At 37.9% G+C, this 17894-nt stretch overlaps 1 protein-coding gene across 4 annotated transcripts in view; it reads right to left on the bottom strand.

The window, feature by feature from the left end:
- SMARCAD1 (SWI/SNF-related, matrix-associated actin-dependent regulator of chromatin, subfamily a, containing DEAD/H box 1) overlaps positions 1 to 17894 on the bottom strand; it is a 70921-nt gene that overhangs the window by 10173 nt on the left and 42854 nt on the right. For all 4 annotated transcript variants that reach the window (XM_054029933.1, XM_054029935.1, XM_054029936.1 and 1 more), the window contains 5 exons: positions 7157 to 7359; positions 5654 to 5744; positions 4001 to 4100; positions 1811 to 1870; positions 1539 to 1614 (listed from right to left, as the gene is read on the bottom strand). In XM_054029933.1, coding sequence (XP_053885908.1) covers positions 1539 to 1614; positions 1811 to 1870; positions 4001 to 4100; positions 5654 to 5744; positions 7157 to 7359 — 530 coding nt within the window. The remainder of the gene's footprint in view (positions 1 to 1538; positions 1615 to 1810; positions 1871 to 4000; positions 4101 to 5653; positions 5745 to 7156; positions 7360 to 17894) is intronic.

Below are 17894 nucleotides of genomic sequence, written 5' to 3'. Positions count from 1 at the left end.
CACAGATTCTAGTAGTTAAACTAAATTCCAAACAGGTTTAATGACTCCTTGCCATCTCCAACAGCACAAGGGACAACTGGTCTTGCATTTACACATTCCTTCATCTAGTTAGGGGATGGTCCCATGGTCCTGTCTGACACCAGAACCTCTGCCCTGCATCAATCAATCAGTTCCAATTTATGTCTGGTGAGCAGGCCTCACCTTTAACTCTTCATTCCTAAGGTGAGTGACTGACAGGTGTCTTTCTGAGGAAGAGGTAGTGGGAGCAGGAAGAAGTAATCAGAAAAGCAGTCACATAGGAAGAAGGGAGAATGGGAGTGAAAGGAGCTTTAGATTAAGAAAAGGAAAACCTAACCAGCTGAAAATCTGAAAGTATAAAGCCAAGTCAATGGCAGAATCAAATAAAAAATAGAAAAAGAAAAAAAAAAAAGAGAAAAGTAGAAAACCTATGATATAAAAAAATATTTAATGGAAAGTTTAGTACAAAAATATTGAAGACAAGGCACATTCTTGTTTGATTTAACAATCTGGGGGCACATTTCTAAAGAATGAAGGGGCCTGAGAGCCACAAACGAGGACAGACACATAAGCCCCAATATTTTTTATACAGATGGGATAAAAGATGTAAAAAGCCCAAAGCAAGTTATGTTTGCATTTTGCAAATGTTGAGTATTTGTACTGTGTATTTACAAGGGGTACATGAAGGACTTTGGGATACAATAATACTGGTGACTTTAGGGAACAGTTGCTTTTTTTTGTTTGTTACAGAACACAATTTGGCACTGGAAAATTACAGATGAATGTGAGCTTACTTTTTTTTAAGTAAAATCTTCATCTTGAAATGTCTAACTTCTAAAAAGGAAGGAAATTGCACAAGATATTTCAAAACTTTCCAAAGGAAGAGAATTCCTGGGCCTTTTACTTTAATTTGCATTTTCAATCAATTACAATTCTCCATAATGGTCAAATCTAGACGGTGGCACGTACAGGAATGTACCCATACACAGCTTTCCTCATTCAACTCCCCTTAAGCGGTCTTCCATTTAAGGAGAAATCTCTGATATATTTTTCCAGTACCCTTCTCTTCCCCATGCTGTTAGTCACCATAAGACAACATCTTATAGTACTCTATATGATGTTGATATCCAACATCACAATAGTTTGTGAGCTTCTTCCACCTATCTTGAGCTACCAGTGATGGTGGCATTTCTTGTGTAGCTCCCACAGCTCTTGGTTGTATTCTAAACTCTTCCTTCTGTATTGACTAAAGGCAGAGAAAGCAGTACCATGCTGTGGGTCAGAGCAGTTTTACATATCTACCACAAAAAAGGTGCCAAGCTTTGACACTGGCCATGTGAACAGTAGGACTGAAAAAAATCAATGGACAGTACTCTCTGCTGACCCAATTCAACTCCTTGTTTGAGAGCTGAAATATGATTCTATATTCAAGAAGCTGATGATGCTCGGTAATACCACTAGAGGTCAGTAGAGCAACATTTTGATTTCGTTTACTGGTTTCTTTTAATTACAGTACTTACGTGGTCACAATCACATTGAAATTTACAACTTTATTATTAATGTCAATTCTGAGTTGCTTACGATCCTCTTGGGATCCTACAGGAAGAAAAAAATAGACACATTAGTACAATATTTTTTGTGCATTAACTATCTGTATTTAAACTATTATCTTGAAAACTCTGTCCAATGTCTATTTCATGTTCTATTATGTTGCACATGCAGCCACATTATCAGATTAGCCTTAAAACTTATGTTTTTGCTTCTGTATTTTGAACACTAATAGATTTCTTACCATAATAAAAAAGGACATCAAGAGCAGGACACCACAGATTAACCTCTCTTATCCAGTTATCTGTAAAAGATTATTAAAAAGCAATATATGAATCTTATATAAACTAATACACTTGGCAACACATTTTAGGTTTCTTCAGCACTAGACTAAAATCAGTTACAAATCAAATAAAATTATATTGAAGCAAAAATGTGATATTGTTTTATAAATTTCTGTGTTATAAAATCTTGCAATGTTAAAAATAGCTGACAAAGATACTACATATTTCCCACGTTCACTGGAAACTAATATACAGGAGCTTGGGAATTAAGAAAAGGCCAGGTTTTTTACATAATTCAAGGAAACATTTTTAAAGAGGATTTTCATTACTCCTGTACAGCTCACATTTTAGATGTAAATTTACAAGGACTCAATTTTTTTCTGCTCATTAACATCATGATGTTTGATATAAAACAGTATTAGTTAAAACTCAACTTCCCAGTGCAGAATACTCAGACTCTGGGCTGAATGGACATTTATTTCTCTAAAACAATTATTTCTAGAGACCTTTATTTACAAGTGCCTCATCACAAAACTTGATGCAGGAATTGGAAAAGGGATAGAAATTCTCTCACATCTACGTTGAAGTCCAGGCAGATAATGATAAAAAGTTGTTGCTGACAATCTTACTGAGTCAAACTGACAGCTGTGGTTGTATGTGACACATGGGTTGGTCTCAATGGACAGATGCCCAAATCATCACAACTGGCATCTCTGCAGACAGGTCTAAGGACCAAATGGGGATGGAGACTGAACTACCCTATAGCCTCCTAGAAGGGACCTTTAAGACAGGGACCTTTAAGACAACACAGCTATAGATACCTTGCTCTTGCCCTCCCCACACTATACTTTATTTTGGCCAAGGACTACCATCTCTAGAGCTATCAATTTGGCACCTTTCACAAGTCTTTAAAAATCATTTTAAAAACCCAAGAAAGCAGATCTTTCACTGTACATCTTTCAGATGTAAAGAAAAGATATCCTTTTAATTATTGGAATAGATGGACTCAATTGTAAAAATGCACATTTAAATGAAGCTATTTTAGACAAGCAAGAGGGTCTAAATTAAAATAGAAACAAGCTGGGTGAGGTAAAATCTTTTACTGGCCAATTTCTGTTGGTGAAAGAGACAAGCTATTTAGCTACATAATACCGTAAATTAAAATAGGCAGTTTAAAACCTGGAAGTTATAAATGATTTCATTTAAACATCAGCTAGGAAGTTATCCAACTATAAATCTTGCCTACGGGTCATCAAAGCAAACAAGTGGTTAAAAAATTCCACAAAATTGTTTTACGGTAAGGGAAATTTTGTTCTTTAACAACGTGAGTTTAATAATCATGAAAAAGCAAGAGATTGATAGCTCTGCACAGAGCCCGTCATTTTTAGGGATCTGGCATACCTTTGCAAGGGATTCTGTAGTGCAAAAGGGGTCCGGTAATATTTTTAAAAAATGAAATCTACCCTTAAGTTAAGTGATCGTGGTAGAGAAATAAAACACCAATTACATCAGTCTTATTCTGTGTTAAGTGACCGGAATCTACCAAAGTTAGAGTAAAATTAACACACTAGAACTGCATTAAAATTGTAGCTGCATTTTGCAAAATATACATAATTTTTTTTTAAAGTATCACTTTTGTACCTACTTACAACCTGTAATTTCAATGCAAGTGTCTTAAAAGAAATTCAGTATCAATATAGACTATGGCTTCAACTCAGTTTAACAGCTTTAGTTTCAACCACTGAGGGTGTATCTATACTGCAATTAGACACCCACGGCAGGCCCATGCCAGCTGACTTGGGCTCAGGCTGCGGGGCTATTTTGCAGTGTAGGCTTTCAGGCTTGGTCTGGAACCTGGACTCTAGGAGCCTGCGAGGTGGGAAGGTCCAAGAAGTCTACACTGCAATTAAACATCCCTGCAGCTCAAGCCCCGTGAGCCTGACTCAGCCATGGGTGTCTAATTGCAGTGTAGACATACCCTTAGAAAACTCAACATTATCGTAAAGAAATTACATCACCAACTTTCCTCTGAAGTAAACAGGATTTATATATAAAGATGTGATCGTAAAACTTCAATCTGCAGAATCTTTTTATTAGTGAATCAGGATTGTTTTATTTCATTACAAATACTTGTGAAATCCTTAACTTACCTAAAGTTGAAGCTGGCACAACAATCAAATGAGGACCTTTATCACCCTCTTGGTAGAGGTATGCCAGGAATGCTATAGCTTGTATTGTTTTTCCTAAACCCTAGGAAGAAACATTAACAGTTTAAACTAAAATTGATATATAGTCATTGTAAAAGTAAGAATAGTTGGGACTAATGAGTTGATAACTTAATATTTTTCAAGTGTTTAGATATGGTCAGAGGAAAAGTGTAACAAAAATAAAAAATATTAGTGTTTAACAGCTATATTTTAGACAATATACTTCCTGAAACTCACCTGAATAGGAGAGTAATCATCCTCTAATCATTTAATGACTCTCTTCCTCTGAACCTTACCTCATTACAGATTAATCTGTCTTTTCATTTATTCTTATCCATTTATAATGTTCTCATTTTAAATTTTAATCTGTCCGTCCCCTTTTACTTGTCTTCCCACAGCCTGTGGTACTGATGTGCAGACCATTATTTGGAATCCAGAGCACTCCTTTGAGTGCCCTATATATAAAGGACCATCTTTGTAAAGAGTATTCCGTGTATTTACGGCAAGAGTGATATAGACGAGGATTCTGAAGAGAAATTTAGTAGAAAGCTCTTCGCCATAGGAGTAGGCTTCTAGCAACTTTTACTGTACTGTCTTTGTGTGTTTTCTATTTAAAATACTTAATACTTATCTACCCCACACACAGAGGTATTAGTAGGATTAATGTCAAGTGTAGGGTGAAATACTTGGAAATCAAGGAACATTATTTGAGTCCTAATGATATCCATAGCAATAGCACCAAGCATATCACTTCTTGTAAATTTAGCCAAGAGTGTCAGAATTACAGGTGACAGCCACTTAAGAACCCAGAAATCCATAACCTTCTCTCTCAAACCATTTCAAACCCAGAGACACAGGGAGAAGGGAGTTCACTGCTGACAGCCAAATGCTGGGGGGGAAGGAAGGGAGAAGTTAGTGGGAGGATAGGGGCTCTGCTATTCTACCTTTCTCACAATCTTCTGGCTGTTTTAGAAGTGGTGAAGAGAATTTGAAAAATGTATTATGGGTTAAATTACAATCTGGTACTAGACACCTGAAATGTATGATGTCATCGCAGTGAGAAACATCTACTTGTTCAAGAAACCTTTTTGCTATGTGAGTGGCTTCCACTACCCAAAACCATCATCTGATCCCCAGTTATCCAATGCTATGAAATTCAAGCCCTTCTCTCGTAAAGGGATATTGCAATTTGAGTAACTGCGTAAAACAAAGGAACTTGTGATTTCCAAATTTAAATTAATTTTACAATACAGTATGAATGCAATTGTCTCAATCTCATTTCTACTTCTGACTTACAAAAAATATTAATGGCATAGCCCTCAGAATATTTAAGGACACTTTTTATTGTGAGATTGTGAGTAATAGTTCACTAGTTACAGCTACAGTAACTCACAATTAATTTAAGGAAAGGAAAAAAATTCAAAGCAACAGTTTTAAAGTGATTTTCCACTGGTAAAGTTTTTCAACTAAATCAATGTCAAGTTACTAATTTGTGGTTACAGAACACATCATTTAAGGGTAGTATATGAACTATTTAGATAGAAGTAGGTCAGATCAGCAGTTTAAAATTTCTTAAATATTCAGTTTTCTACTTACCATTTCATCAGCTAAAATACCATTCAATCCATGTTTATGCAGTAGCGCTAGCCAGTTCAAACCTATCTTCTGATAGGGCTTGAGCTCCATACTGAAAAAACAGAATAGTTTACAATTTTAGCCCCTTCTGATTGTTTCTATATGAAAGATTTTCACAAAAATAATAAAATTTCTACAATTATCATCCTAACAGTTTATTGTAGTATTTCCTACCATTTATTCCACCTGAGGCCCACTTGGGAACCAAGAATTGACTTTCAGGAGTCCTGAAAGTCTCTCCCAGCCCATGATTACAAACAAAACAAGTGTCACTTCAGTTTAAAAATTGTTTTTAGTTGTTTGAATCCATTACACATTTTAATAATTTTAAAATAATGGAACTATAATGATTTCCTTTAGCCCATTTATATTGGGTCTGTTTTTTTTTTTAAATCCGTAACTGGCATACAATAGTTATTTAAAAATATGGAAAAAACATTTTAGTTCTATTATAGAATCTGTGATGCAGCTGCACCTATTGGTAAAGCAGAACAACTTATTAGCAATCTCTCATACAGTGACCCTCTTTAGAAAGTTTATTTTCAGAGGTAAAAACTGAACAGGAGACTACAGAAGAAAAGTAGGGTATGCGGTCAAGAAGGATAATCCATTTTTCAGTTATAAACACCCTGTGAAAGTGTTAGCTTTTTTTTTTTTTTTTAAACACCAAAAACAAAACAATTCAACTAAAATATCTATTTGTTCTTTTAATCAGTCCATCCAAAGTTACTTCTATACACTACACACAGGGAATTTTTGGTGACCATATAGCGCACACAAGACCTTACGCTCGATTCCTGAAAATTGCTCGCTATGGGTGGGCTGCTCTACAGCACTGAGGTCAAAAGGGGCTCCTTGGTGGGTTTAGGCATCAAGCTGTGCAGAGTAGCTTGTAGGATCCAGGCCTCAGTTTGCAAGATCTCATTCAAAACAGAGCCATACAGCAAACTGCACAGAACTTATTTTTATGTGCTTTGAAAAGTTGAAAGGTTGAGTCAATTCTGACGGATTCTCAACATCAGGGCATCTACGTCAACATCAAGTCAACTTCAGCAACCCTTTCAGGTTTAACAGTACAGTGCTTTGGCTATCCCATGGCTCTCTATCGCATCCCAGCCATATAAACAACACCCAGTGCCATCCTCTTAGACACGCTAAAGCCAGGCTTTTTTATTTTTAAAATAAAAACAGCAGTAAACTGGAAGGTTTTTTGCTCTATTAAACCTTGTAACGCACAATACCCTAAGCCACTGCGGAGACTCTTTAGTAACAACATTTCAATAAAACTTGTTGAAGGGGGCTGTTGGGTGTTCAACCATTCTGAAAAAAATCAGTCCATTATTTAGGTGCCTAAACATGGTCTTGAACACCTAATTTCAGGCTCACATTTTTGAAAATCTCTGCCTTACATGACCATAGTATCAAATAATTTTTTTCTGTATGTCAGATAATATTCAGATGTACCTTTGATTCAGAATGGAAGGTTGCTCTATATTCCATCCACATCCTCCATCTTCTGTGATCCTGGTAACTTGTTTTGTCAATTTATTTGAAATGTCTTCACATTTGTTCATGAGTTTTAGAACCACGTCTCTCTCTTTAAGCAATATTTTGCAGTTCCATATAATATCTTCTGATAATCCATTTGTCTTACTCATTTTCGTAAACTATTAAAAGAAAAAAATACGCCAATTGACACGGATACAAAAATTAAAAATGACGGTCAAGGAGCTTAAACACATTGTTTTATAACTCAAATCTTTCATAAACACTGTATGAGTCATTTTTCGTAAGAAAAATACATATAAAGGTTATTACATCATTGCCAGTGTGAACTTTCGTTGCTAATGCTCTTAGCTGAATGTGCTTCCTTTCATTCCTGTTAGGAGCTGAAGGAACAATCCCTAGACCTGTTTCAAAGAGGGGCTTTTTTGGGGGGGGAGGAGGGGTTCTATCCTTTAATAATACCTGTAGAGTTTTGCGAAATTCAGCTCACGTTCCCTGAGTTCTTGAAGGGCTTCGAGACTATACATAATGGTGTTAGTGGTAAGAATTATGGTGGTATGTGAGCAGTTTGGCTCCTATCCTTTGGTCAAAGCCTTCTTAGACAAGAGAAGCAAATACTAAAAAACTGCTCCAAACATTTCTTCAATATTTCATACTGTGACTTCTTAGGTCCACTACATTGATTTGCTTAGGAACATCATTTTCTTTATGGCTTCAAGACTAGAGGTATTCAATATGTGCGCTACAGGTGCTCTTTTTATTAAGAAAAAGATTACTCATTTATTGAAAACACATACCCTAGAGCTGCTCCCCTGTAATGTTATACCCCAGCATTACAGGGTATAGATAGCACGTCCCACTGTGGCCTCTGCAGACCCAGGAACAGATCTGCTGGAAGCCAAGAATTTTAGAAGACCTGGCTCAGGAGCTTGACTGACCGCTAATGTTGATTTTCAATAAATCGCAGGAGACTGGGAAAGTTCCAGAAGACTGGAAGAAAGCTAATGTTACCTCAATTTTTAACAAGGGTAAGCGGGATGATCTGCGTGATTAGACAGACATACAGGCCTGTCAGTCAGGCCTGTCAGTCTGACGTAAATCCCAGGCAAAATAATTAAGCAGCTGATAGGGGACTTGATTAATGAAGAATAAAAGTAGGGTAATATAATTAATGCCAAACAACATATTTCTGGAAAATAGATCCTGTCAAACAATTTTTTTTTTTAAAGGAAATTACAAGTATGGTTGATAAAGGAAATAACGTTGGTGTAATATACTTGGACTTCTGTAAGATGTTTGACTTGGTACCCCGCAATATTTAAATAAAAAACTAGAATGGTATAAAATAAATACGGCAGACATTAAATGGATTAAAAACTGCCCAAATGATAGGTTTCCAAAAGTATCTGTAATCAGGGAATCATCATCAAACAAGTGTGTTTACTGTGAGATCCCACAGGAACAAGTTCTCGGCCCTACACTAACATTTTTATCAAATGACCTGGACGAAAACAAAACCACTAATAAAGTTTGCAGAAATTGAGAGAGAGTGGTAAACCATGAAGAAGACAGGTCACTGATACGGAGTGATCTGGATCGCTTGGTAAATTGGGCACAAGCAAACAATGTGTGTTTTAATATGGCTAAATGTACAAGTATTCATCTAGGAACAAAGAATGTAGGCAATACTTACAGAATGAGAGAGACTATCCTGGGAAGCAGTAATTCTGAAAAAGATTTGGGGATCATGGTGGATAATCAGCTGGACATGAGTTCCTGGGGTGTACAAACGGGAACCTTGAGGAGGAGTGGAGAGGTTATTTTACCTCTGTATTTGGCACGGATGTGACCACTGCTAGAATGCTGCATCCACTTCTCATGTCCACAGTTCAAGAAGGACGTTGATCAATTGGAAAGTGTTCAGAGAAACGCCACGAGAATGATTAAAGGATTAGAAAACATGCCTTAGTGATAGATTCAAAGACCTCAATCTATTTAGCTTAACAAAGAGAATGTTGATTACAGTCTATTAGTATCTACATAGGGAACAAATAGTTAATAATGGGCTCTTCAAATCTAGAAGAGGAAGATATATTATGATTCAAAGGCTGGAGGTTGAAGCTGGACGACTCAGACTGGAAATAAGACACAAATTTTTAACATTGGAGCTGGCAGTACACTGGTCATTTTTAAATCAAGATTGGATGTTTTTCTAAACAATGTGCTCTAGGAATTACTTTGGGAAAATTCTATTGTCTGTGTTATACAGCAGGAGATAAGACCATCACAACGATCCCGTATGACTATGTAATCTATCAAATAGAAATATACAAAAATATGAAAATATAATGAAAGCTGGCAGAATTTAAGGACATTTTTGTTCACCATTCTATTTGTCCTTCCTTTCAGATTTTAATGCTAGATATCGTAACAAACGAGGATTACTTAATATACTCACACCTTAAGCTGAGCAAGTAAAAATTACAAGCGTCACTATCAACAGAAAATGCTATAAAACTAGGGATAATATACCAAGGTTTGCACAGGCAGAATTTATAAAAAAAATTATATTCATAACATGACAATTTAGCAGGGAGTTCACAGTTTCCAAAAGTAACATTTTTAGTTTTAGATACTAACTGGATTTGAGGCAAAAATCAGACTAATTTTCACTTTTCTCCAACCATTTCCTCACTTGAGTCATGGGTCTGGCCACTACTCTGACCACTTGTGGGGCAGCATACATTTGAACAGCACCAGTACTTAGATCCAAGTCCCAGCCTATGACTTCTCCTAAAAGATCTATTCCTTCTCCTTTAGGAAGCCATTTTTTTTGTTGTTGTTTTTGTGGGGAGCAAACAGAGGAACTGGGTGGAGGGGCTCCACGGAGTTTAACCATGCCAATGAGAGTAGTAAGTAATTGGGTGCCACCACGTCACTGGATGCCACCATAACATTGGAACTGCTCTAGGCAGCCAACAATTTCTTTTAAAGAGCTACGTAGGGGGAAGGGTTTTCCCATGAATATCTCCTGACCAGCTGCCAGGGGCAGCCTCCTTACCCTGCAGTGATGACACAGCTCTCAACAGGCTCCCTAGTTCTTAACCACTGATCTCCTGCTGCCAGCATTCATTTCCCTCCAGTTCAAAGAATGCATGTGGCTTACAGGGGAGGAGTGGCCCATTTCTCTGTACTATCCTCCACCTCCCAAGCTGAAGCCTTAGGGAGCAGCGAAGAGAAGAATGCCCCTTCACACAGAAAAAAAATAATAATCACCAAGGACTATGGCTGTCAGTGTTCTGGGTGCTGCGGTGAAAGCTGCTTCCAACATCAGAGCACCATCTTGACAGAACAAGGAGCAATGGTCTCAACTTGCAGTGGGGGAGGTCTAGGTTGGATATTAGGAACACTATTTCACTAGGAGGGTGGTGAAACACTGGAATGGGTTACCTAGGGAGGTGGTGCAATCTCCATCCTTAGAGGTTTTTAAGGCCCGGCTTGACAAAGCCTTGGGTGGGATGATTTAGTTGGTGTTTGTCCTCCTTTGAGCAGGACTAGCAAAAGGACTATATGCTGCTCTCCGAAAATGTATTTCAATTGTTATTAATAAACGGGAGTGTAATGGTAGTGCATGAAGGTCCCAACCAGGATTGTGACCCTACTGTACTGGGAACTGTACAATCACATGTACAATCTGTGCTGTGGAGGACGGACTATCTGGAAGATAATGGTAGCACAGTTTCAGGAAAGTTAGAAGTGGAGTGTAGCAAAGCTAGGTGCTGGGACACAGTACTACAAATAAAATGAATCCATAAACTGAAGTAAAACAGGCACAAAAATAGTTATTTTATTATATAAAGCTCTTGTTGGACCTGATTTGCAATAACACATGCTGTTCTGCATATTAAATTTCTAAAGGGACACTGTATTTTGGAAAATATTTACAAGTTGCTAAAGAATCAAATTATTTGTGCGAAGACGCAGGGAATGTCTTGAAGGCTTAAGAAAAACACATTAAATGTTTCCATCACCTTTTATAAAACCATCCAATTTAACTGTATGCTCTGGTCTATATAAATTCATGTTCCTATTACTCTTTCCTCACACTCTCTTCTCTGTTTCTGATTATTTTAGATATCCACAAGCTCTTTGGGTCAGAGACTATAACTTATTGGGTGTTTGTACAGTTGTGACCCAATGATCTCTTGATGTCACCTGGCAGACAGCACAGGGGTGCATAAGAATTACAGGGATCCTCAGTCTGCTATTTACATTCTAGGTCACCAAAAAGGGCCATGTAAGGTTTCCACTGAAAGCATGTGTCACACTGGTGGTCACAATCTTTGCGAAATTTATGGGTGGGTAATATGTAAGGAGATGTATGTTAAACACAGGTCACCCAGAGGTAGCATCCCTTGAGACCTACTCCTCCAGACAGGCACTGGGAGACACTTATCTCCATAGCTGACCACTGTAACGACAGAAATCTATTAGCATTCTACATCAAATGCCAATGAAGATATCGCAGGGACTTTGGAAGAAAAATTAAAAGGAAGAGGTAAAAAATGGGGGGGAGGTATCCCTGTTTCATAGCTGAAGAACTAAGTACTGGTTGGATACATCTAAGGGTGCAGAAAGATGCCACGCTAACCCTCATATGGGGAAACAAGTTGCCAATGGGCTTGATCTCATGAAAAGAGGGTCTCAGTCATCCTGGTTGGAAAACGCTGTGAGAAGGACCTTGGGGGAAGCAGTACATCATTGGACAAGAGTGCATCTTGTTAGCTAAGCTTAAGTGCTAGAATATGTTATGATTTGATGTTATGTGTAACCTTTGTCTCCATTAATCCTATTTGCTATAATTTAAATATCTATTCTTTATAATGAAAACAAATATGTTTACTAAACAAACAAATCTGAGTGCTGTGTGTTAAGCGGAGCTAGAACCTAAGGTGTAACGAGTAAGCTGTGGTGTATCGCTCCTTTGGGAATAGCAGGTCTGGTAATTCTGTGAGTGTCCAGTGGATAAGGTCTCCACACTCTAAGGGGATGGTCAGAGAAGCTGGGGCTGGAATGTATCAGGTTGCAGAGGGAAGTGCTTGTGTTGCCTGTGACTAGGGGTGTCAGGAGTCACCTGGCAGAGATGGACGAAGCTCCCTGATGCTAAGGGGAGGAAGTAGCAGTGTACCTCACAACCCTAGGTATCCCCAGGGAGCATCACAACAGGGCCTAGCACAAGAAGGCAGCCTTAGTAGCCACCCTAACATAGTGTCCTAACTAGGATATGTTAGTCAAGTACTGAAGTAGATAAATTGAGATAGTTCCCTCCACAGGCTATGTCAAGTTTCTGCAGTTGCCAAATAACTGACCTTCCCAAAGCATCTGCAAAACATTGGTTGTTTTATCTCAACTTTGACTTTCCTTCACACTTCAGCTTTAGAAATCCTCAGTCATGCATGTGCTTGCCTAATCTCACTTTCTGCTGTGATAACTTCATCCTCCAAGTGAGTCTTCTCATCAGCACCCTTTACACCACAAAGCTCAATTTTCCAGTCCTTGCCTGAACACTTTCATCAAGGTTACACTGCATTATACTGAAGACATTTCATAACGTACCTTCTTCAGAGTGGCTTTCACATTCTCCAATTACTGCTACTAGAACAATTTTTCCATCTATTATTCCACATCTATTATTCCACATCAAACTTCACAGTGCTACGCAACCTCATTTAATTTCATTACTACCACCACCACTGCACATTTCTAGCATATTTCACCAGAGGCTCTCAAAGTATTTTGCAAAGTTAGTAATACTCCATTTTACAGAGGTGTGAACTGTGGCCCAGTGGTTAACTTTCCAAGTGTCACATCAAGTGAGTTGGAATAACACAAACCAGAATTCCAGAATTGTATTCTAAAAACTATACAATAGGCTCTCCTTCACCTCAGTACATTTCCTTTGTCACCTTTCTGGAGTTTACCATACATTCAAGATATAATCTAGGTCTGGGAGCATGAAGCGTGCTCTAGTTTAGACAAATAGAAGCCCAGCAAGAATAGTATTTCCTAGCCAAGAGGTTCTTAACATGTTAAAAACCAAAAATGCTTTAGGATCTCTTTGCGATCTAGCCATTAAAGTAAAGGGAGGGTTGTCAGAATCCCCCAGACCTGTTTGCAACCACCAAGTTCAGAATCCATGTTCTAGCTTATCCGTACATCACAGATAATCAATGTCTAATTTTTATTGCCTTATTCTGAACTTAAACTTAATGAAATGGAACCGAGTAACCAATTACAGCCAAAAGCAACCCTCTTATTATTTCACACTATATTTCTACTTTAAATCAACGCACAAAACTGTTCACCTGGGAATAATTTTGTGGGCCGTCAGCCACTATTTATTGCAACACGTAAGCCTCATTTCTTCTGTTACATGCCTGCTTAAAATCGACATACATCACCTTCATTTGTTTGCATTTCCTCAACACTTGATATCTTTTCACTCTGATGCAATACAAACAGAATCAATATTCGTATGGTTTTAAATAATATTTTTCACTTCCTACCACCGGAAGAAATGGTTGTTGACAAGAAATCTTGACATGTGTTGCTACCCAGATTCATATGCAAAGATGAGCTTGCAGTAATGACTGGCAATAAGGAGAGGCGGATTCTATTAAGTTCTGCCACTTGCACCATGTGTGACTGAGCACAATACTTACGTTGTGCCTCAGTTTCCTTAGCTCTAAAACTAGCAAGGCTTATCTGTCTCAAAGGGGCATTGATAGGCTTAACAGAGCCACAACCCCGATTCTTCAAGAAAACATTGGAAGTGGACCTTTATATCTACATGAAGCCCCACAGAAATCAGTGGGGATTTGCTTTAGGTCATAGGTCAATCAACACCTATCATTACAGGATTGGGGGCCATATGTTTGTTATCAATGAATCATCAGGCAGAAAACATTACATGTAAAATATATTTCAGTTTAAAGAGGGAAATAAGTATTTTTTAAACTTAAATCATGTTAAATTCAGAACACCTAAGAACACTTACATTTGCAAGTCTTTAGTATTACTACTACTATATTAATTTTTCAACATGTTCTTCACAGAATTATAGATAACGGGGTGCTCTGGTAAAATTTGGTATGTTACTCTTACTTAAAACCAGTAGTATCCGAACATCCTCTATAACTTTTCCTTCCTTATTCAAGATACCCAGTGATTATACAACAAAAAATCTGAACTTGTAAGTAGCTCAATCCCTTTCTCACTCCCCATAACTGCAGAGTTTATCTGTAAAGAACTTATATGAAATCAACACAAACCTGGTTTGCTAATGTCAATTCAACAATTAGATCTCACTTTAATTCAGTGAGTGTTCCAATAAAAGGATATCCTTCACTGGCAGTTTGCGTGTTTGGGTTTTTGTTTAAACAAAGAAGTGAAAAATCTTATCAAATCCCTCTAATTTAAGCAAAAGTGGGATCTGCATGTAGATACCTGCAAATAAGTTTTCTGAAAAACCTCTTCTATTAAAAACAGCCATGAAGAACGTGATTTTTAATAAGATTAAAAATTGCAACATTTGCCCTAATGCCTAAAGCTCTGGTTGGCATGAATATAAATCCTGTAATCTATAAATAAATGCACTGAAATTGAAGCCATCTGTTATAAAACCACGCATTTTATTTCGTATCAGCATTCGTCTCCAAGTTACAACAAGATGTACTTTATCTGCCATCCTGAATTATCTACAGGAAAAAAAAATATTACTGTGTCAGAGAAGTTCAGGTGCTTAGCTTTGTATTTACATAGGATCACTAGAGACTTAGGACTTCAGTTTTTAGAAGCGTGCACAGTTAAGTAGGCCATAATGCATTCATTTTTTAAAGTTAGGCCCTAAAAGCCACATTGTTTAGGCTACAAACTTATTAGTCCCATAAACAATGGATACAACTCAGAAGCTTTTATAGGACGCTTGTTATAATTTGGCCAACGTTGGACAGGTTTTCACAGAGATCGCAAAAGGCACATCCCTGAGACCCCCCTGCAAAATTTCAAATCTCCGCTTCAAACAATAGGCTCAGTAGAGCTTTTCAAAGAACAGGTTGTCGGAATTTTTTAATATGGGCAAAACAATGCATTTTTCTTTAGCCTCCTTGGAATTTTCCAAAACACTTCAGCCTCAGACAAACATGCAGCATGAAAATTTCAGCCCAAACACTTAAAGTTCGGCAAAGTCATAAGCAACTGAACACAGATCTTACTGAGAAATGCTGGGCAACCTAAAGAGTGATTCCCGCCCAGACAATATTTCCATCAGAAATACATCTTACTACAAATTCCTGTTGAAGACAATGGTAACAATTTCCAATTCACCTGTACTAGTAATAAAAATTCTAATTTAAGTGCCGTAGATGTGCAATGACATTGCAGAGTCCTGTCCAGAGAATAGTACTTATCTGCAGGATCTGACCCTAAGGTTAGTGCTCACTACCATCAGTAGTCACATAACTTTTAGTGGAAATATTTATGATAGCAAACACTAAAAACTCGGTAGTTGTGGGATTGGGACCTATGTTACATTAAGAATAGAGGATAAAAGTATTAAGAGCTTTTAGGTGTAGACTGGGCAGGACAAAGATGAAAAACAATAACAACAAGTGGTTGCTTGGGTGAAGAGAGAATGTTTTGGGGGTTACACAAGTTTCCATTCTTTTAGGGTATAAAAATTAAGACTACTTATATTTTAACTTTTGCATAGGGCTGATTGCAGGAAGTTATCACAGATATGGCATAAGTATTAACTAGCGTTTTTAAGGGAAAGTTCTGGAACCCACAATATTTTGAGTTCTTTTTAATGAAAATTCTTGTTATGCAACTGAAGTTCCCAAATACACTAGTTTCTATTCAAATAACTGAATGCTCTGACCAGCTCATTTGCTTGAACAACAGTTAACAGTGGAAAGTTTCAGAAGACCTTACTCCCTCCAAAATTAAAGGCCTTAGTAGCATTTACTTCAATAGGACCCAATGAGAACACAAAATACTATGTTGAGATCTTTCTTTGCCAATATATGCAACAGTGTTCACATACAAAAGTTCTACTCAGCACCTCTTCTAATTACCACAGTCACTCTGAAAATCAGTGCATGGATGGTGGTGATGGGCTTTCAAATGAAAATTGTCCTTAATTCTAAAAATGTCAGAACAGTTTGTTCAAAATGGACTAAACCCATAGGATGACATCGTCATCCCTACTCTGGCCCCTTTATGCCTGGTAAAAGGGCAACAGCAGTGTTAAGGATACCTAAAAGCCTCAGTTCTGGTTGCAGAGAAATTCCTACTGCACAGATACCAACGAAGATCATAAGATGGCCTTCCAAGGCCTGCTTTCAAACCCTAGCACTAGAGTTACCAGTTTTGGTTGGATGTATTCCAGCAGATTTCATCACATGACATAATCTTTAATTAAAGATTAATCTTTAAGTCCTAGAGACTCCAGGCCAATCCTGGAGGGTTGTCAACCCTACCTAGCACAGAGGATGATATGTCAGAGGCAGGGGCATGCGAGGGCAGGACCCAAAGCACACAGCCCAGTGACCCATAGGGCAGCCTCAAGATACTACCATAATTTAGACAGGTTTCTGGGGCTGTCTCGGTTATGATGTGGGCTATTCCAGCCAACAGAATAGTACAGGCTCAGATGGGGTGCAAAGGATACTTAAAGCCACCTTAGCCACAACCACCTCAACCCTTGGTCTGCAAATTCTGTGTTGTGTCTGTCAGAAATACAGCACAGAATCTCACTCATTGCCTCCACTGAGGTCCTACTCTACTGGGTTGTGCACACGTACCCTTATTTTACTGGCAGTTTGAATTATCTGAGAAAATGTTATTAACTTTCATAGAACTTCCCCAAAATAATTCCAAGATCTGATCTTTTTAGAATAACATCCAATCTTGATCTAAAAAGGGTTAGTGATGAAGAATCCAACACAAACCTTGGTAAATTGTTCCAATGGTTAATTACTGTCAGTTAAATATTGAAACCTTAATTCCAGTCTGATTCTATCTAGCTCCAACTTCCAGTCACTGGATCACGTTATACCTTTTAGACTGAAGAGCCCATTATTAAATATTTATGCCCCATGTACGTACTTACAGACTATCAAGCCACCCCTTAACCTTCTCTTTGTTAAGCTCAATAGATTGAGCTCTTGGAGTCTGTCACTCTAAGTCATGTTTTCTAATCCTTTAATCATTCTCGTGGCTCTTCACTGAACCCTCTCCGATTGATCAACGTCTTTCTTGAACTGTGAGCACCAGAACTGGACCGTATTCTAGCCATGGTCACACAAGTGACCAAGATAGAGGTGAAAACCTCTCTGCTGCTACTCAAAATTCCCCTGTTTACACATCCCAGGATCGCATTAACTCTTTTGGTCACAGTATCACAACAGGAGCTCAGGTTTGGTTGATGAGCTACCTGACCCCCAAATCTTTTTCAGTCACTGCTTCCCAGAATAGAGTCCCCCATTCTGTAAGTATGGCCTACGTTCTTTGTTCCTAGATGGATACATGGACATTTATCCGTACTAAAACAGTTTGCTTGTGCCCAGTTTACCAAGCTATCCAGATTGCTCTCAATTAGTGACCTGCCATCTTCATTACCTACCACTCCATAATT

The sequence above is a fragment of the Malaclemys terrapin genome, chromosome 5 (assembly GCF_027887155.1).
Source record: "Malaclemys terrapin pileata isolate rMalTer1 chromosome 5, rMalTer1.hap1, whole genome shotgun sequence".
Lineage (NCBI taxonomy): Eukaryota > Metazoa > Chordata > Testudines > Emydidae > Malaclemys > Malaclemys terrapin.
The sequence above is the reverse complement of the archived record's forward strand: the minus strand, read 5'-3'. Positions and strand labels throughout refer to the sequence as shown.